Source organism: Mustela erminea, chromosome 3 (genome assembly GCF_009829155.1).
Source record: "Mustela erminea isolate mMusErm1 chromosome 3, mMusErm1.Pri, whole genome shotgun sequence".
NCBI classification, from domain to species: domain Eukaryota; kingdom Metazoa; phylum Chordata; class Mammalia; order Carnivora; family Mustelidae; genus Mustela; species Mustela erminea.
The window spans coordinates 84216269-84237672 of NC_045616.1; the positions used below are offsets into that span (position 1 = coordinate 84216269).

The 21404-nt window shown below is 41.1% G+C and overlaps 2 protein-coding genes across 7 annotated transcripts in view; one reads left to right on the top strand and one right to left on the bottom strand.

The window, feature by feature from the left end:
* Nucleotides 1–2592: 2592 nt before the first annotated feature.
* NR3C1 (nuclear receptor subfamily 3 group C member 1) overlaps nucleotides 2593–21404 on the top strand; it is a 116791-nt gene continuing 97979 nt past the window's right edge. For 2 of the 6 annotated variants that reach the window (XM_032336312.1, XM_032336317.1), the window contains exons 1-2: nucleotides 3868–3966; nucleotides 6377–7591. In XM_032336312.1, coding sequence (XP_032192203.1) covers nucleotides 6393–7591 — 1199 coding nt within the window. In that variant the 5' untranslated portion in view covers nucleotides 3868–3966; nucleotides 6377–6392. Of the gene's footprint in view, nucleotides 2736–2784; nucleotides 3134–3867; nucleotides 3967–4510; nucleotides 4630–6376; nucleotides 7592–21404 lie in introns of those variants that run through there. The other 4 variants (XM_032336313.1, XM_032336316.1, XM_032336314.1 and 1 more) reach the window with 4 other exon arrangements.
* LOC116587219 (formin-like protein 20) lies at nucleotides 2867–3490 on the bottom strand. The gene has a single exon (XM_032337925.1). It carries the CDS (start codon nucleotides 3488–3490, stop codon nucleotides 2867–2869), a length of 624 nt encoding a protein of 207 aa, XP_032193816.1.

Consider the following 21404-nt stretch of genomic DNA (forward strand, 5'->3'; position numbering starts at 1 on the left):
TAGGCTAATACTATTACCATCCCCATCTTACAGATGATGGAAACTAGGGCAAAGAATTAGGTTGCCCAAGGTTAGAGTCTTCAGAGTGGTGGAGGTCAGTCAGTCAGTCTTGCTCTTAACTGCTGTGATGTAATAAGATAGTACACAAATGAAGACATGAGCTCTAGTCAATGGGCTCACAAAAGCTTTCACCAAAGAAGTAGGACATGCATTGTTCAGTTTTAGGTTTAAAACTTCACATTTCCAAGTGTGATTTTAAAAAAAAAAATTTCCTTCCTTTTAACTGACTTTTTAGTTTAATTAAATACTAGTGCAATTCCGTCAGCTAAAAGGCTTTGCCTTCAAGACATGAGCAGGTGAAAGATGATGGTCTTAAATAACAGAATGGAAGCTGGGATCTCTCTACAATGGAAGGGAATTATTGTAGATACTTGAACAGGAGTACAACATATTTTAATTAATGTTTTGGAGGAATAATCTGGCAGTGAGGCTTGGATTATTTCAATGGAAATGATAAAAGAGACTAACAGAATGGTCAATAAATGTTAGCTATAAAGCCTAACAATTCTAACTCTGAAAAATAGACTGGATTAATCTCAGTCTATGTGTGCTTTCAGATGAATGTGACAGACTAAAGAATGAGGTTTTTTCTATCAAATTAAAAAATTAACGGATGTAAACCACTGAAAATAACAGACTTCTGCCCAATGAAAGTGTTTTCAATAGCAATTAATTGAAAACAAGGTGAGTCTTTTTCAAGAAGATCTGCTGGACTTGCCGACAAAATGAGTGTCAATAAAGTTAATGGGGAACTCTTGTAAAACCAGGTATCATTTAAAAACGGAATATGCAACCTAAATTTAAAGAGGTACGAGATGAGGTTCTTCTATAGCAGAGGTTCAATTATGAAATAGGATTATGGTATGGGGAGAAGCACTCTATTAGACAACTGTTACTGTCTCTTTACATACAATTTATACAAACATACAAATTACATTTTTATAGGGTATTCATATAATTATTCCTAGTATTATTTTTAAGCAGACATAGAAGGATAATCATATTGGCATTAGTTATTTCGTGCACTTCTGAAACAGGCATACTATATTAAGTTTGGCTCTTGATTCTTTTCCCCCCATGAAACTATTGGTGGTTTGCGGACCCAATCCACGCAAGATATCTGATTTTAGTAACTGAGGCTTCTAAGGTGGAAAAAATGTCTAGCAGGCAAAGTGATGCTCTTTGAAGTAAACCGTTGGTGTCTCCTCTGCGCACCCACGGCAAGAGTCTCCCTCTAGTTGACTAGCGCCAAGGGAAAGGAAAAGGGGAACCATCTCTTCTGGATCCAGAAAGAGGTTGTGTTAACAATTGGGTTGCTCAGCGCCCTTCGTAAAAATCTGTGGGCTGAGGGTTCTACTTAGCAAAGCTTTTGGTTCCCTTTTAGAAGGCGGAGAGCAGCTCTTCCTTTGCCAAGATGGCGGCCCTAGAATCGTATGGAGACGGCCTGAGCAGATCGCCTCCCAACATGTGGGTAACTAAAATGCTCAGTTCTCTCCTTTCACATCAGACAGCACAGGGGAGCAGCGTCCACCCTTCCGAATCGAGGAAGGGCTACTTCGGCTCCGAATGAGATGGAGAATCTTTAGCAAGATGGTGGACGCGAGACCCGGCTGGCGTCACGCTCCTTTACCAACATGGCGGCAGGTGGCTTCCGGCATGCGCTTCCCCAATCCTCTTCAAGATGTCAGAGGAGAGGCGGCCGCTGCTAGCGTCTAAGTGCTGCCTAAGGAGTGAGTGGCTGCCGCTGAGCGCCCCGGCAGGGACTAGGTGGAGCTGTGGCAGCCTCCGCCCCCGTCATGAGCTGGCAAGCGCTGTCACCTGTGGGGGCGCAAAAGTTACCGCCCCAAACCCTAAAGCAACACAGCACAACCTTTCCCCGAGTCACAAAAATCACACTAAGTGTCGCACAAGGTAGGAGGCTCGTTCCAGGCAAAGCCCAAGCCCTCTGGATGCGGCAAGCTGGGTTTAGGGGGCTGGGGCGGGCATCTCCAGCGCGGACTCCCCCGGCCCCACGCCCCTCTCCTTGGGGACAGGCCACGTGTTTCCCTCGGACTGAGGGGGAGGCGCGTAACGGGAACAGCTGGAGGGAGTTAAAGGCTGACATTTTAAAGCTGCGTGTGTTTTGTTTCGTTTGGAGGGACAAGGGTCCCGCATACACGAAAGGGTGGGCGACCCATTGAGTGGAGTGCAGCAAATGTCAGGATTCGGTGAGGGGCCTCCACGGGAAACTTGGACGCGGGCCCTGGAGGGGGTGAAAGGAGAGGTCAGGAGTTTGCGGGGGAAGGAGGGCGTACTTTGCAAGCAACTTACTGTTTCGCCTGCAACTTGATTTTCGGCCTGCCACCCCCTGCTTTCCTTAAAAATAATAATAAAAAAGTGCACAGAAATTCAGCTCGCCGGAGGTTTTTGCATTTGGCATGCAACTTCCTTCAAGTGTGAGCGCGCTAGCAGGGAGGGAGGGTGGGGGTTGAACTTGGCAGGCGGCGCCTCCTTCTGCCGCCGCCGCCGCCTCGCAGACTCGGGGAGAAGGGTGGGGGACGGTCGGAGCGCGGGGGAGGGTGGGTTTGCTTTGCAACTTCTCTCCCAGTGGGAGAGCGCGGCGGCGGCTGCGGACGCGGCCGCCGACGATGAGGTGGTGGGGGACCTGCGGGCAAGGGACTCCCCCAGGGCCAAGAGTACGGTTGCGTCGACCCCCTCTTCTGCCCTCCCCTCCATAAGCCTCCCCAGAGGGCGTGTCTGGCGGTCCGGGCCCGGGAGCGGCGGACACGCTGCGGCACCGTTTCCGTGCAACCCTAGTAGCCCCGCGCTAAGTGACACACTTCGTGCAACTCGGCTCCGGGGCGGCGACACGGACCACCCCGGCGGCGCTGCTGCGGGCCGCGCCTCGCCCCCTCCACCCGCCGGACAGCCCGCTGTCACCCGCAGGGGCGCTGACGGCGGTCGCCGCCGAGGGACCGAGCAAGCTCCAGAGTGGTTCGGGAGTCGCGGAGCTGGGCGGGGGCGGGAAGGAGGCAGCAAGAAGACAAACTAGAGAAACTCGGCTTCGCTCCCAAGCCCGCCCTAGAGAGACCAGGTCGGCCCCCAACTGCCGCCACCTCTCTTTGCCGGGGGGTGGAGGGGCTGGAAGTCCCGCGCGCTCGGAGGGGGGTGGGGGCGGCGGCCGGCAGCCACTTCCCGGCCATGCCGGGGGCCGGGGGACCGGGGGCGTGCAGGCGCCGTCGGGACCGGGGTGGCGGGGCCCCCACGGAGGGCGTGGGGGCGGGGGCTGCGGCCGCCCCTGCAGTTGCCGAGCGTCGCCAACAGGTTGCACCGTTCCCCGCCGCCGCGCGGCCCCTCGGGCGGGGAGCGGCCGGGGGTGGAGTGGGAGCGCGTGTGTGTGCGAGTGTGTGCGAGCCGTGGCGCCGCCTCCGCCCTCCCCCCTCCTCCCCATCGGTCCCGCTCGCTTGGCGCGGTCGGGCGGCCCTTTCGCGTGTCCGCGCTCCCTCCCCTCCTCCTCCTCCTCTTCCTCCTCCTCCTCCTCCATTTTGCGAGCTCGAGTCTGTGACTGGAGCCCGAGTCACCGCCCGCCCGTCGGGGACGGATTCTGGTGGGTGGAAGGAGACGCCGCACCCGGAGCGGCCGAAGCGGCGGGGCGCCGGGACGGAGGACGCGCGCCTGAGAGCCCGGGCTCGCGGGGATCTGCGCCGAGCGGGAGGGCTGGCTTGTCAGCCGGGGAATGGGAGACTTTCTCAAATAGGGGCTCTCCCCTCCCCACCCCCATGGCGAAGGGGGCGGCTGTTTACTTCCTTTTTTTAGAAAAAAAAAAATCTCTCCCTTCTGCTCCTCCTGTTTTCACACGTTAAGTTGTTTATCTCGGCTGCGGTGGGAGCTGCGGACGGTGGCGGGTGATCGGCGCCCCTGCCAGAGGTAAGAGGTGGGGAGGGCCGGGGGCCGGGGCCCGCGGGGGCGCTCGCTCTCCAGAGGTGCGGGTGGGGGACGCGGGGCCGCCCCGGGAGCCTGCAAACTTTTATTAGCCTCCGGGAATGGGGGTGGGGGCTGGTGGGGCCAGGATGATAGTGACGAAAGGGCAGCGCGCGGGTGACAGCGCAGGCTTCTTCCTCTCGCTCGGCGGCCGTCTCCGGGTCGGGCTGAGGGGGAGGAACCTGAGCTCTCTGCGAGTGGAGGCTCTCTGAGCTGCCCCGGCTTTCCGTCCTCTGGTTCCTTGGCGCGGAATTCGGGCTTCTGCAACCCCCTTCCCCCCAATACCCTGTTCTGTGCCCTCCCGGGAGGCCGCCCAAACACCCGTTTTATGGCGAACGCCGAGCCGCGTTTAAATTCTGCTGGGCCGAATATTTCCACTCCACCCTAGTGCTCCCAAGCGCGATCAGGGTTTCTGTCGAGGCTCCAGCGCGTCTCCTTTCTGGCAGGCGCGCAGGGAGTGTGTGTGTGTGCGCGCGCGCGCGCGTGTGTGTGTTGTGTGAGAGTGAGTGAGTGTACACACGCAGGGGCTGACAGCCTGCAACTTGGAGACTTCGGCCAGGGCTGGCGTTATCTGGTAGAAGTGGGCGTGTCGGAGAAAGAACTCAACAGGTCTGGACACATTTCTCTTTTTACCCTTGCACTTTTTTCTCCCCGGGGAGAGGGTTTGTTCTTCGGCGCTTGGCATCGTTGCGCGCCTGACGCTCCGGAGTGGCCCCTTGTAGAAAAAGACCTTCCCTCGCCAGAATAGTTCTGTGGTGCGTTTTTTGTCCGGCGCTAGTTTGACGTTTCGGGCCGCAAGCTGGGTAACTGCCGCCTTGTAATACCGCTTAAGACCCCTTGGCAGGGTTCATTAATGCCTATTAATGTGACAGTTATTTGCAATTTAAACTGGGGGCTAAAGTCGTTGGAGGGATCGTTTCGTCTTATGAAATACTGTTTTGGTTTCGAGTTTGAGGGCAGCTGTCAAAGCGGCGTGGAAATTCATTAGACTCCATTTGATAGCTTGTGTTTGGAGATCGTTATCAGATAAACACGGCGGAGCGGCGGGGAGATGAGCAGTTTACCCTCAAGAGTGTAGAAACAGGTCGTCAGCCTTCTCTCTTCCTTAATCGCAGTCCACGTTCTGTGAGGGCCCGTGAAGTTTATGCCTCGGAAGGTCTCCGTGCGCGGAAGTTTCCTTTAATTGGATAGGGTTTGACTATGATGTCCCAAATGTGCTTATCAAAGCTTTCTCTTACCTCTTAGAGCATCCTGATTATAAACCGTATACTACCAACCTAATACTCTCAAGAACAGCCTCCGAGTGGGGATTGGTGAAGGTTTACAATACAGAGAAAATTATTCTGAGCATTTTTATTGGCTCTTCTTTTACCTGGATGTATATGAACTTGATTTTACAGTTGTGGGGTTTTCCTGTTTCTAGTACCTCGTTATTTGGAAAAGAAAAAAATCTTAATTTAAAGGTATAATAGTATCTCATTCTGAGGGTTTTAAGCGATTTTAAAAATGTAGCTTCATTTAGGTCTTACTATGTTGTAAGGTTCCAGAGAACTGTATTTGTTGTATTTAAATAAGCTGAAATTGTAGTGAGAAGCTACTTGTTAAAATTCAAATTTTAGTTGGCCTATATACAATGCATTTCATTTGCTATGTCGGAAATTTGAAGGCAGGCACTTTGAAACTGACACATTGAGTAAGAAACGGCGGGGGGGGGGGGGGGGTTTAAAAATAAGAGTCTTTCTCAGTTTATTGGAAAATCATCATTGCTTATTTTTCAAGTAAAATGTGCGTGGTTTACCAATAGATTGTACCAAAGGTTTTGTTGTGTGACCAGCAGGTAGGAGGGAAGTTTGTGAGCAGTTTGAGAGCAAATTCTATCATAGTATTTATCAGATTTTATGTGTATGGGTTCTCAGAAAAGCAAACAGCCTTGACTGATTGAAAGGAAGTAGGAATTTTAATGATCATGCTCTTTTTAAATGAAATACTTTGACATCAATTTGAACCTTTAGAATAATCAGATGTAATGAATTATAATGTCTGTGATTAACAAAGTTACAGTTCTGTGAGTGGCAAGATGAATAGCCAAGCTTAGTTTGATACAATTTTGCCCTCAGCTGTGCAATTGAACTGCATTGTTCTTTTAAATGTGGCACACTGAATGAGAGCAGGGGACATGAGTTTTTTATTCTGGAAGAGAGAAACTACTTTTCTGATAACAAGGAATTAGATTCAGAGTTAACTAAAAGGTTCATTTAACAGGCTCTTACTAATCAGATCACTGAGATAATGTGACTTTATAGCTTATATTTTTCCCCTTCTTTTTTCTTTTCTCCCCCCACCCCCAACCTGATAGCTGATGATAATCTCTGATGGACTCCAAGGAATCACTAAGTCCCCCCAGTAAAGAAGAAATCTCTAGCAGTGTTCTTGGTCGGGAGAGGGGAAATGTGATGGACTTCTATAAAACCCTAAGGGGAGGAGCTACTGTGAAGGTGTCTGCATCTTCACCCTCACTGGCTGCTGCTTCTCAGTCAGACTCCAAGCAGCAAAGACTTTTGGTTGATTTTCCAAAAGGCCCAGGAAGCAATGCACAGCAGCCAGATCTGTCCAAGGCAGTTTCCCTCTCAATGGGATTGTATATGGGAGAGACAGAAACAAAAGTGATGGGAAATGACCTGGGATTCCCACAGCAGGGCCAAATCAGCCTTTCCTCTGGGGAAACAGACTTTCGGCTTCTGGAAGAAAGCATCGCAAACCTCAACAGATCCACCAGTGTTCCAGAGAACCCCAAGAGCTCAGCGTCCACTGCTGTTTCCGCTGCGCCCATGGAAAGGGAATTTTCAAAAACTCTCTCTGATGTGTCTTCAGAACAGCAAAATTTGAAAGGCCAGACTGGCTCCAATGGGGGCAATGTGAAGTTGTGTACCACAGACCAAAGCACCTTTGACATTTGGAGGAAAAAACTCCAGGATTTGGAGTTCTCTTCTGGGTCCCCAGAGAATGAGGCGAGTGAGAGCCCTTGGAAATCAGACCTCTTGATAGATGAAAACTGTTTGCTTTCTCCTTTGGCAGGAGAGGATGATCCATTCCTTTTGGAAGGAAACTCGAATGAGGACTGTAAGCCTCTTGTTTTACCGGACACTAAACCTAAAATTAAGGATAATGGAGAACTGATCTTATCAAGCCCCAACAGTGTGCCACTGCCCCAAGTGAAAACAGAAAAAGAAGATTTCATTGAACTCTGCACCCCTGGGGTAATTAAGCAGGAGAAACTGGGCCCAGTTTACTGTCAGGGAAGCTTTTCTGGGGCAAATATAATTGGTAATAAAATGTCTGCCATTTCTGTTCATGGTGTGAGTACCTCTGGGGGACAGATGTACCACTATGACATGAATACAGCATCCGTTTCTCAACAACAGGATCAGAAGCCCATTTTTAATGTCATTCCACCAATTCCTGTTGGTTCAGAAAATTGGAATAGGTGCCAAGGATCTGGAGATGACAGCTTGGCTTCCTTGGGGACTTTGAACTTCCCGGGTCGATCAGTTTTTTCTAATGGCTATTCAAGGTAAGAAGAATGATTTTCTATTTCTTAAGAATGGATATGAAATGGCTTGATAGACTTAAATATTCAGTGATTTGTATGTGCTTTTTTCGAGTTACTAAGTTTACTAAGTCCTTTGAAAAGTAGGCATGGTTGAAAGATAGCCCAAGTGATTTATCTGTACATAAGCATTTCAAGTTTTCTCTGAAAGAATGGCGTTCAGTATCCTATTGGCCTGTAGTTGCACATTTTATTTAAAAATTCAAAATAATGTTGCTCATTAACAGGTATTTTGGGTAAAAATGATACAAATTCAAGGGAGTTTCATATCTAATAATTGTGTGGGTCCATTACTGTGTTTTTAAAATACGCTTTTACGTTAAAGTGAAAAGTACCATTCATACTTAATGGAAGCAAAAGTGTGTGCTGTATTTGTACACTTGTGAGATGTTAGCTTGAGGAGGGTAAAGGGTTAAAAATGGACGATGTGACAATGAGCCTTTTCTTCACACTGAACCATCTGTGGTAGACTTTTGAGTTTTGAGATTGCTAAAGCAATGCAGTGAGCAGTGGACCTGACCGTAGCCTTAGACATGGGACTTGCCCGCTGAGTTTCCAACCTAAAGTACATGGTTGTGTCTGTTCTTCAGTCTTGTTAAGAAAGGAATTGGTGGCAGCATGGTACAAAACAAAATTTAACTTTGAAAAGTTCCTACAAGTTCTCAAATCAATATGTGGTGGCCAACATTGTGAAGCTTTGATTCTCAACTGTCATTTGATTTCTCTTCTTTTTTCTCAGTCTTTTATAAGTATACTGACATTTCCATTTGATCTGAAAGTGGTCTGTTAAAATGGAATGACCAGGAAAAGATGCTAAATTTAGGTGTATCTATTGATAGAGGTTAAGTTTTCTACCTTCTACCCCTGTCCCCCTGTCCCCAAGTCTGGGTTTTGTATCACATTTTCGGTAGTGTGAAGGAAATACAAAAAAACGTGATTGCAAAGACACAAGATTGCTTAATCCGTTGTTGCGGGTGTTTTTTTGTTGTTGTTTTTTGTTTTTTGTTTTGAAAAGGCTTAGTAGTACACAGTGATTTATCTGTACATGAGCTTTTCTGTGGGGGGGGTTGTTTGTTTGTTTAATGTTAGTGGAATTCATTTTTCCTAATAATTAGTCAGTGAAGATTTTATTTAAAACCCTTTTTAAGATACTTTTTCTTTTAAAGATAGATTCTAACACTGATGTGTCTCTTTTCTATCCTCTTTAAGGAGGAAGGTTTTCCTGTGGAGAAAACATTCAGACTTAGGTTTAGGCTATGTTCTATTCCTTTAAAAGGCTCATTTCTTATCAAAAGAAAAGACCTTGGTTTTTGTGTGTCTTCATGTAAACTAGCTAGTAATCTATTTAAATAGCAATAATCTTTTATTTAGAACACTACTTCAACTTTTCATTGTTGTCATTCTGAATGGAAGACTTAAAATGTTTTCAGTAAGGAGATTTGAGGTGTTTCTTACCCTGTAGTGTTTAAATGTTAAAAGACATGCTGTGTTTTAAATTTTCAATCCCAGAATTTTGGCAGTGGAATTAATGATTCTGTGTGCTTGTCCTGAAGAATAAGTGCAGTTGATTGGACTGAGCTATCTGTAGGAAACTATTACACTAATTTATAAAACATGTAATTGTACAAAGAAACGTAATACATTCTGAGAAACTCTTTGGGGATTATTAATGCATTTTGTTCTAATAATCACCATAGTACTGTTTTCATTTTTCTTACTGTAGAAAAAGAAAAAAGGCGTGGAACAAGACTTAACCATTTTTCATTCATGGTGAACTTTGATTAAGCCTTGTAAAATCTGGGATCTGGGGCACAAATCTTAGATGAACATAGATACCCTTAAATCATTAAAGATAACCTCAATGCCTTTCATAGGAATTTATTGCATATAAAGTGTCTTCACTTTTAATTTGAGCCTTATAATAACTTTATGGTGATAGGTAAAGCAGTGATGATGTGGCTCTTCAGAGATTATTTAATATCCAATGAAATGATTAATTTAATGCTGATGTGTGATTTTAATTATAACCAGTAGTTTGTGTGCTAATGAAAAGATGTAATATCTTATACAGGATAATGTGCTAATGTTTGAAAATTTCATACCTTATGGCATTAACTTAACATGGGGAACTGTGATTACCCAGAACAAAGCTGCTTCCAAGTAAATTGAAACAATGTTTCTTTTCTAACCAGCATTGAATCAGTCTATTGTTTCCACACAAGGGCCCTGATATAACTAAAATTGGTTGCTTTCTCTTCTCTATATGTTCTGTGGTTCTCCCCAGACAGTAGCTATGAGCAGTAACCCAAGTGCTGATCAACATGTTCAGACCACAACACATAGTGAATACTGACTTTCTGATTTGAGAATACTCTGTGCCACTAATAACTTCACTTGCTTTCCTTGCTTAATTAAAAATAAATTGTAATTTGACTTTTTAAGCTGTCACCTAAAATTGCTTTTTCTCAAAATGCTGAAAAACCAAAACACTTTACACTCAGTTTTGCCAGGGAAGGCAACCCCTATGGATTTGTCAACGTACGTTAGCATCCAGTTCACATTTATTTGTAAAATGGTGACTGGTCATGGTTGAGTATAGTCAGATATTTTCTTTGTAAGGATTAAGTTCACTGATACGAAAACAAGAGAAAGCATGGGGATATTCACATACATTCTTAAAGTAAAATAAACTAGCCCTACTAACTGAATATGATTTTTAAATACCAAAATTCAACAAATTGAGCATAAACCTACAACCTCCGTGAAAACACATTTTTGCACTGAAGCATTAATGGTGAAGTTGCTGAAGGGAGGCAGAGGAGTAAGTGGTTTTAGGTAGAATTAGAGCTTTTATTTGGATTACGTTGAAATTTGAGTGTTAAAAGGTTGACCATCTTGTGAAGGGTAAGATTGTTGAAGAGAAGGAATGGTACAAGATGACTTTGTAAACTCAGTCTTAGGGAGAGCAGAGGGCTTTGATTTATAAAGCTCTGAACATTTATGTAGATTTCAAACATCTGTCAGTATTAATTGCATCCGTGTCCAATTTTATTAACGTAATGAAATTGAAGACCTGTACAAACACAGGATGAGCGAAGCAAATTCTGTCCACCCCCCCCCCTTTTTTTCCCCTATTAATGCTGTGCTAAATGTTTTCTCCAAAAAGAGGCATAAGGAAGAGATTTTGTTTTGGCTGTAATTATCCCCCTTTTTAAAGGATAGTTGATTAACTTCCTACCTTTTTGTTTTTCCTCTCCTTCCAAAGCTTCTGGCAGTGAGTGTTTATTGTCTTTTTGGCTTTCATGTTAAAGGAGCTTTGCTTTAGGTTATTTTACATACTTATTTTTAGCTTTATGATAAGTATCTTTTTCATTTTTAACACTTGTACTTTATTATGGCTGTTTTAGTAAAAAAAAAAGTACTCTGTGTGTTCAGGTGTGTCAATTTAGTGTGAAACGACTGGGATGTGGAAATAATTGATTGGCATGTGGTCATATTTTATTGAAATTACTTCTTAAAATGTTTCTTGGGTCATTATATTGGTATAATTGATACAGTACATAATGTGTACTGTGATGCTGTTAGGGTTTTGTCTCTTGGTGTTACAGATACTTTAGTTGAACCACTTTAAATATATCATGGAATGTATAAATTTTGTGAAAGACTTACTCTGTAACATACCTTGCATAAATGTAGGTTAAGTGCAAATTGTATTAATAATGAAATTCACATGTGGGTGGAGATCACTGTAGGGGCCTTTAGAGATTTTAGTGAAGGAGAGATTGGATCAAAAGAGTTTATTTTAGTATGAGTACCTAATGTGAAAGAGCATCTGTATTAATTGGTTGGTTATATAAGTCTAAATCCACTCTGGCCTGCAGGTGATTGAAATAGCCTAGTTGTTAGGAAATCTTAATTTGTATTTGGTTTAAAAAAGTCTGGGGCATAGTTCTTAAAACATATTTTTTCTTGCTTAAAAAGATCACACGTAGTTTTAATTAGCAGTGAGTTCTTTTTATGTACTGTCACTTACGTGAGCAAATTAAATAGGCATTCCGGTAATTGCATATGGTAGTATTTACAGGTATTTGCCATATTAACAGGCACCTGCTTCCATGTTTGAGTCAGGCAGAGTACATGTTAGTGAATTGTGTTGCACAAGAGTTTTCAAGAAATATTATTGTTGAATTAAGCTATAGCTGAAAAAGAAAAAAATCAATTCCTGATTATTGACTCTTCAGAAGGATTTAAAAGCCCATGTCCTTATTTCTGTAGTTTCAAAGAGCCAACTGCTCTCATTTTCTTCTGGTTCATTCTGCTTATGTTTTGTATTTTTTAAGTAAATAAAAATATTCCTATTGAGAATTTCCATTTAAAGAAAAAAATCCATTGAGTGTTCTTTTCTCTTTGAATTGATCATTTCTGTGCTGAACTGGATTAGAATGTGACTGTTAATGGAGACTTTTCCTTCATTTTGTTCATTAAAGTATATATTTTAGAAAATAAACAATTTTATAGTAGTTCAAAGTTAGTTGTAGACCGTGATTTCAACCTCCAAAGACCTAATTTTGACAGACTGTCGTCCTTATTTTACTGCCATCGCATGTGTCCCTTAAATGCAAGATCTCCTGGGGAGTTTGTGAATTGAGGGGTTTTGGAGGCAAAGCGGTGGGAGAGGGAGGAGCACTAGAAGTGTGAAATAGTTAGGGTTAGAAATACCCAAGAACGTTCCGAAAACCAGCAGTGCGGATCAACTGTCAAGAAATTCAGAGGACTGAAGAGAAACGAGGGGATGTGTTTATGGTATGAGGTTGTGCACTAAACCAGAATTAAAATTGAGCTGCTTCCATTTGAGGTGGAAACTTTAAGCTCCTCAGTGGCAGTATAGCCCTAACTGTGTGTAGGGTTACGCTATTGTCTTTTGCTGTGCTTTCTTACCAAAACAAGTATGCAGTGGACATTTTAATTCTTTTTACATAATTCCAGCTAAGATCAAGTTCATATTTGTCCCTTTTTACTTTATCTGCTCTTTAATCAATGAAAATCTAGTTACTGCAATGAAGTTGAAATAGTCATGATTATACATTGATAGAACCACTTTGTATTTACTGTTCCACTTTCCCCGTACACTGTCATGTGACTGTAGAAGACAGCCGTTTTCTTTAGTAACATATTTCCAGAGGCTGTGTATTTTTCTGCTGGAATATTGAGGTAATTAAATTTTTATTCAGTGGTAGGTAGATAGAATAAATCAGGGGGTTCTGTACAACTGTTGTATTGCAGTACAGTCATTACAACTATTTGTATTGCAATCTAGTCCTCGTGCCAATTATTCTGAGTGGGAGTGTGTGATCTGTGATCCCCTAATTTTATTTCTGGGCCAATTTAAATATTAATCTGTTGTCTTGGTAGAGCTGTATGCTTAAGTATACTTATTCAGAGTCATTCAAATATTAATTTTGAGTGCTTTAAAACACTTTTGAGCCAGTATCAAGATATGTAAGATAGTGTCTAATCAATAAATTTAGTGAAAGTACCTCTTATTTTAGAATTTTTAAAATTCATTCTGTAAGGCACTAAAATACATATGTGTGTGTGTGTGTGTGTGTGTGTGTGTGTGTATGGAGAGAAAGGTTTAATGACAGGATTAGTTGCAGATGTTTAGCACACGGTCTTACATGAATTTTTATTTTTGTAACATTTTGAGCGTTCCACTTGAATATGCTGAATGACACATAGTGGGCTGCAATAAATGTTAACTTTTACTCCTTTTTATAATAAAAAAAGCCTTTCTACTAGTTTTCATAATTATCCTTAATATTTAACAGTGGCTATTATGAAAGTGTGTTTGATAGCCAATTTTTTTAAAGCTATTTTGAAATGACATCCAATTGAGTTTCTGATTTATTATTTCATGCTGTTGGGGCAGTGCAGTGACTTGTGACCTTATGATCATCACATGTCAAACATTAAAGCTCTACCAGTTTGTTATGGACAGACTTTGTTATTGTTGTTTTAATGTTGTTTTTCTTTGTAGTTATAAAAGATATAAAAGATAAAAGCTTCTTTAATTTTAAAATGATTATATAACAATTATGTTACTTTTTTAAGGATATAATCTCAATCTATTATAAATTCTTACATTTAAAAATATAATTATTCTAATTTAACGATGAATTCTATATTATCACCATCACTAAACTTTATAAAAAAAAAAAAAAGAACCTTCATATTCCTTCCAATTTCATTTAGTTAAATAAGAAAGAACTAGACTTAAAATCAGACGACTTAAGTTTTAAGGCTGAGCACAGCCAGTCTTTGACCTCGAGTGATTAGATACTGTGGAGTCAAAGTACTTTCTTGACAATTATAGATAAATTATTTTCTTAACACATGTGTGTGTCTCTTTTTCTAAAAATCTATAATCCGCTTTAATCTATCACTAGTGAAGGAGGCAGTGGGGTAGGGAATGGCACACTTAGGTTGGTTATTTTGACTTTTTTTGTTCATTATCAAGTACAAGACAAAAGTCGAACAGGGATTTGGTATTTTTATAAGAATTAGTGTAATTGGTGGTACATAGAATATGATAGGTAAACACTGTTGTTGGTAGAGCTGGAGAGGTGGGGCTGTCTGGTTCTCTGAGCTTGTTTTATGTGCTGGGTACAGTCATTTCAGATTAGAGCCTAAAGGCTCTTGAGAGCTCATCTGCTCCCACATTCTCATTTTTCCAGATGAGGAAATGAGACCCATAGAAAATGTCTAAAGAAACATTGCAGAATTAGTTTGTGGTGTTGCTGAGTTGGATTATCCTCATTCTCTGTTGTCTAAACTTCCTAGCAGGCTTCTCTTAACATCTGGTCTCTAGTTCTAGAGACTTGAAAAATAATACAGATTACCAGGTGTTCTATAAAAGTTGCTATGAAATCAACTAGTTTGGATTTTAAAAATGTACAGTATCTATATCCTTTCCTATATATAGATATATATATCTATATAGATACAGATATATAGATATATATATATACACACACACATATATATTTTTTGTTTTGTTTTGTTTAACCCTTTCCTCCCCCACTAATGTTGAGTGTGTAAGTGGCAGCCCCATGCTAAGTGCTTTCTTTATATGCATTCATCTCATTTAAACTTCTTTGCAGCCAGTGAGGGTTTGTGATTGTAGTTTCTGCATCAGGTTATTGATTCTGTCATTATCTATATGGTACAGAACACAGCTGTTATTAATTTTAGAAGTGGGAAAGTGAGACATTTCAAGAGAAAAGAATAGTCAGAAAAACTTAATCCTGATCTGAAGGGGAATATTTAACACTGTCTTAGAAATTTCCCATAGGTCTTTACAAGTTTTTATTTGTTATCAGTGAATCTTTAAACAATATATATAGGAGAAGCAGAATGAACCCTCTGCTGCCCTGTGTATGTTTATATAGTCAGTTAAAGTTTTCTGTGACAGTTTCAGCTTCTGTAAGATACAGAGTGCCCAGCATTTTTGCTTTACAGAATTTGTGCATGGATGTTTACTTTGAAAATTAAAAAGCACTATAAAAATTCAAGGTGGAATTTTTAAAGCTCTGCCAAGTCTCCTGAGCTCAAACCAGCATGACTCTCGTTGGCTAAGTACGTGAGGACATCTGTGCCTGTGTCAGGCATATCCTGTTCCTCAGTCACTAAGATTTTTCCGGGGTCTACTATATGCGATCCTTGAAGGCTGATGGATTCCAGTTCCATAAGGACTATATTTAAAGCTTTCAAGCATCAAGGTAATTGTATTTACATTAATTTTTTTCAGTTTCAGTTTTTTGTTAGCTTTTCAATGCATTCTGTTGTTCATTAGGTATGGCATCTAAATTTAATAGCATATTGATAACAGTGGCTACGTTGTTAGGTTTTTATTAATAAATGCTAGAAGGTTCCCTTGATGTTTTATTGTCTGGTATTCTTACAAAATGATTTATGCAGAGATTCATTAAGTTTCACCAAGAAATTTGAATTTGTCTGAAAATTAGAATGCAACTGCATTTATATTTAGCAAAGCTGTGTGAAAGGAGTTTCTGACTATATTGAATACCAAAATTTGTCCTAAGTGCATACATTGGGGAGGATTAGGTAACTTACTTGACAAGATTTAATAACTTTTTCTTTATTGATCAAGTGATAAAACAACAAAAAAAATTTTGATGGATGAAACCAAAGTTATAAATCTTTTTTTATATCACAAAGAATCAAGTGCAGAAAACAGTTAAGTGGCTGTTTGAAATGGTAAACATGCCCGTGTAAAATATAACTTAAGTTCGTAGGCAGCTTTTTTAAAAGGAAATATTAAAAAATTTAATTAGAACTTTATGTGAAATTTGTCATCTGGAATTCAGGTGAATTTATTAAGGACAAAGTGTGACTATAAAATACATTGGTTTTTGTGGGGGTTTTTTGGTGGTTTTTGTTTGTTTGTTTGTTTGTTGTTTTTAAACAAACCCAGGGGCACCTGGGTGGCTCAATGGGTTAAGCCTCTGCCCTTGCTCAGGTCAGGATCTCAGGGCCCTGGGATCCAGCCCTGCATCTGGCTCTCTGCTCAGCAGGGAGCCCCCACCCCCACCCCGCCCCGCCTGTCTCTCTGCCTACTGTGATCTCTCTCTCTCTGTCAAATAGATAAGTAAAATCTTAAACAGGAACCCAAGGTGAATGTTATATTTCTAAGCCTCTACCTTGGAAGGGCTTACATATTATCCCTCTTTTAAAATTGCCTTCAGATCTACTTTGTAAGCCATAAAAGAAACTGGACTCATTACACTGTAGTAACACTTGAATGTTCTTGCTTCATCAGAAAATGTCCTTAGCTTCATGGTTTACCTTTTACCTTTTTTATCTGATTCCAAGTGATTTCAGTATTTCCAGAAATTTAGAAATTTAATCCTTTCACACATTATAACATTTGTTTTCGTTGAGCTTATTTTAAAGAATGCATGTAGGTATTTCTATAGATGTTTAAAAACTGTGTTAAATTTCCCTGGAATAAATGCCTAGCTTCCCAGGTGACCGTTTTGAAATGGATGGTGCTCAGTGGTTAAGGTTTGATTTGTTTTCTTTAAGCTATCCAGGAGCTTTATGTTAATAGCTTATATGTTCTCTTTTCTTACCATACTATAGAAAAAATAGATAGTATTCACACCTAAGCCTGTTTTTTTTCACGTTTATATTCAAATAAGGTGCCTGTCTTTCTTTCCCTTGGACTTAAAGGAAATATGACAATAGGTAATAAAAAGTAAGTTCCTACATGTAATTCCTCATCTCCTCTTAATTTCCTATTTCCTATTTCAATCCTCAAGGAATTAACTACCTGACAATCAATGTAGCAAGAACTCAAAGTACACTCAAATTATTTACACCCATAAAGTAATTAAATAGAAAGTTAAAGCTACAGTATAAAGTTCACATGTTAATTCATACATTTTCCTTTATTCCTTATAACCTGAATAGAAATGTCCTCCTCATAGTGAAAGTACTTTAAAAAAATTAAGAGAATTTTAGTTGTCACTATTTTCTAAATTTAGTCAGGTTTATTATTTACAAAATGCTAAGATTCCAACCTTGGAATTCATAAAGATATATGCACTGGCATGCTTAATGGGATATAACTTTTGTAACCATTCTTTTACATTCTGTTTTCCTATTAGGTAGAAAATGTTTCTCATTGCTAAGCACTTACAGTTGTCTGGTGTTGGTGCAGTCTATACGGGTTCTAGATTTTAAATATAAGAAAAAAATAATAAGGGGAAGGAAGAAAAATAGGTGAAACAATCTCTAATTCACAGTATTTTAGACATTAATTCATAATGTCATTTATCAGAGTTGCACAGTGCTTTGCAACTACCACAAACATATTTGAAAGAGAAAACTGTAAACGGAGCCGGAGGGGTATGCTAGAACTCAGAAATCCATGGAAAAGGAAAATGAAAGTTCTAAATTCCAATTCCAGCGTCCGGTTAAATTTGATATTTCTGTGCCCAAGTATTTCTGGTGTGAGCACTGGGAAATACATAAGCAGCCTAGCTACACCGTGTTAATAGGAGGAAGAACTACAAAGGCATGTTCTGGGAAAGGAATTCTTGAGACGGGTGGAGTGGGAAGTTAGCTTACACCGTCTAGATCGAAGGTTCGCCCAACTGCACTAGCAGCCGCAGATGATGGTGGAGCTAGGCAGTGGGCATACAGAGATGAAGAAGATGAAAATCAACCTCACGCTGCAGTCTGATGATGTTCTGTCTATCACCAGATCTCTGTATCTCTTCCACTCTCCCTCCCCCTGCCCCTGTGTAATTGGCTTTTTGAAATGTGCACCTGAGGGAGGTTAAACTCTTCCTCAGGAAGGCATGACTGAAACGTCAAAGAGGAAAGTGTGTGGATGAATGGGAAACAGAAACAGAAGTTGAATCTGCTATTTTGGGGGGAAAAAAAAAGCATGGGGGAGAGGCGCACAGGAGTGCTAACGAGGAATCTGAGACAGAGGAAGGAAAAGATGGAACGAATGAGCTCATCAGATGAGGACTATGTAGTTAGGAATGAGCCAGCAGGAGCTTTCAAACACTTAGGAAAGAAATTGCTGTGTATATACTGTCATTGTATACATTATGTGATATAAAACAGGGAGAAAACGTGATTTTCACCCTTAATGCATAGCCTAAGGTTACACACTCTTGGCCTTAAACACCTTCTTTCTAGTTACTCCTAATAGCTCCTTATGCTCTAGAAGCATAGTCCTCTTTCTGTGTCTCCCATGCTTGAGCTCAAACTTGAAGAATTTTTGCCTAGAATCTTCTTTCCCCAGATACCCACATTCATTCTCTCATTTATCACATTAATTCTCTCACTTTATGTAGGTCTCCACTTGAATGTCAACTCCATAAGAAAGACCCTTCAGACTGCTCTGTGTGAAGCAGTACATTTCACACACTGTTCCCTTGCCTTCCATGTTAGGCTGATTGTGTGTGTGTCTTACCTGTTCACCTGCTAGACCACAAGTTCCATGGGGGCAGGGATACTGTCTGCCAGTGTCCTGTACTTCTGTAACCCAGCAAGTAGAAGAGTGCCTGTCTAGCACATAGTAAGACCTCTGCAAATCCATGGTGAAGATACCAGTAAACAAAATTGACATATATACCAAGAAGATGTGTAGGCATGGATCACACTTCTATCTTTGCAGAGAAGTAGAAATGTCAGCAGACCATGAACCTCACTAGGAGGAATTAGAGCACAGGTTTTCTTCTCCAGATTTTTGGCTTCAAGATATATGAGTGCTCCTGTATACATAGAAGACATAAAGCAAATGTGTTTTTGATTGTTGTCATTCTTGAAATTTGCTTTATGACTTTGAAATGGACCACTTTTCATAGTTTCTGACTTAGAACAACTCTGGTATTTACCATTGAACAAATTGGGGTGACCAAAGCTTGTAAATGAAGTTTGAGGTTTAGCTTTCTTTTATTTATCTTGTTCAAAATAGTAACCTTTCATAATAGAAGCTGTCATCTTTGTGTTTTTCCACTGTTTCAGATTTGGGATGATGCTAGCACGTATCTAATATATGCATTTGTGTTGACTTAGAAAGTCAGGCAAGAATTCAGTGTCCCCATTTTTCATGTAAGTGTGTATGTAATTACTGAATATTCCAAGAGGTAGCTTTTTTTTGCCTGAATTATAAATTACCTTTCTCTAACTTGTTACATTTTAAGATTTGCCTTCTTCTACGTATAGTTCTGACTTACTGATCCTATGGAATATAGCAGCAACTCAAAAGATTAGTAAGATAAGCTGTCTCTTCTACTAAGAGTTGTAGGAGAGTTAAGCCTCATTTGGTCAAGACAGGCATAGAAAAAAAGAAAATGGAAGGTAAGTAGGTATTAGCTAAAGCCAGGAAATCAGATGAGGTCATTTAAGAATGAACTGCTTTAGTGTTTAGGAAAAAAAGAGGGGAGGACCAAGGACAGAGCTCTGGAAAGCATCCAAAGAGAGCAGCCACAAAAGATACTGAATGAATAGCCGGAGAATTAGGAGGCAGCAGGTTTAAACAGGGCGGAGACAGAGTAGTTCATGCTGTCCAGTCAGCTGGGGTGGAAGAGACAGAACAGAGTATCCTAAAAAGAAGAAATCATTGTTGAAGCTGGTCCTTCAAGTGTGTAAACATTGTCAGAAGTCAAAGTCAAGAGAAATCAGTGAATTCCTAAATAAAAAAACAAAACTAGTGATTCGTTTATAATTTTCTTCCTTTTTTTTTTTTTTAAGGAAGAAACCCTAAATTTAAGAGCGTAGTCAGTCTCTGAAACTTAGATTAAAATATTGAAGTGAATAATAAGAAACCCACTCCTGAGACCGCTGAGACCCTGAGGTTGGGCTTGGAGTAGGAGACAAAGGCTGGAAACCAGGAAGAAATTAAGTTTCTTTTCCCTAAGAAGTCAGCACACCAGGAAAAACTCTGGTCATCCCTTAGTTAGAATTCTTAGCACCTCAGTAGCCTCTTGTTTTCTTAGTTTCCACCTCTCCTTTCTCCATCCATTCTGCACTGTACTGCCAAATTAATCTTCCTGTGATACCGCTTTCACTTTTATTTACCTCATCAAAAAATGACTGTGGTTCTGTTGCTCATGGGCCAATGGTTCTTCATGTTCCTTCCACTATGACCCATATGACAACTGTGGCACATGGCAGGGAGCCCCATGAATACTCAGAACCCTTGGAGGGTTTGGTTTTTGCACAGTTTCGTACAACTCCGTGCTCTTCTCTCTTGTCCAGGAAAGAAGCTCTGTGTGTAAGTGAATTTATAGGGATAGTCTGTGAACTAGTTCTTTTAAAATTGTCTTTATTTATTATTGTTTTTCCAAATGCCTTTTCAAAGTTGGCAAAAAACTGGCAGAATTCTCTTCAGTAAAATTATACCAAGAGAACATTAATCACTGAATTTATTCACATTGCCTCTCTTTCCCTCTGTCTTCCTCCCATTCCTGCCTGTCTCCCCCCTTATCCTGCACCTGTCTATATCACCATATCAGCACAAACACACATATGTAAGGCCTTCTGGGTGGTTTGCTTGTAAAGAAGAACAGAACTTCTCTGCAACTTGCTTTTCTCACCCAGCAGTACATCCTGAACATCCTTCCAGATCAATACCTGTGGATCCCATTCTTTTTAACAGCTGTAGAGTATTCCATTCCATTGTTGAAAGAGTTTTGCCACTACAAACAAGGCTCCCATAAGCATCCTTTTCTATGAATACTTAACATGCAGCAACTTGGTTTCTAAGGATAGATTCCTCCCAAAGTCGGGTTGCTGAGTCAGTGGTATGTGTATTTACATCTTTAATGCGTACTTCCAAATTACTTTTCACGGGGATTACAGCAAACCGCAGTCTAATCTGGCAGTGTTTGCTTTTTTTCTTTACAAAGAAAATACAAAAGTGATTACTACTAACATTTTTGCCACAAATCTTAAAATTGATGACAGCGTACCAGGGTGCCATATGCTGGAACTGAGGATTGTGGTGGTCCGCAATTCAAGCTCCTTCTCTCGGCTTTTAACATTGTGGAGTCTTCTAGACCACATCAATGCCCACTTACTTTCTACACTTTACTTTGTATAGCCCTGCGCATCCCCCCTCACTTTTTGTATCCCCCCTGATGGTATCCTGTGGCAGCTGCCCACTCAGTGTATTAGCACATAGTAGGTACCCGATAAATAGTTGTTGAATTAATACTGGTTTCTCTATGTATTT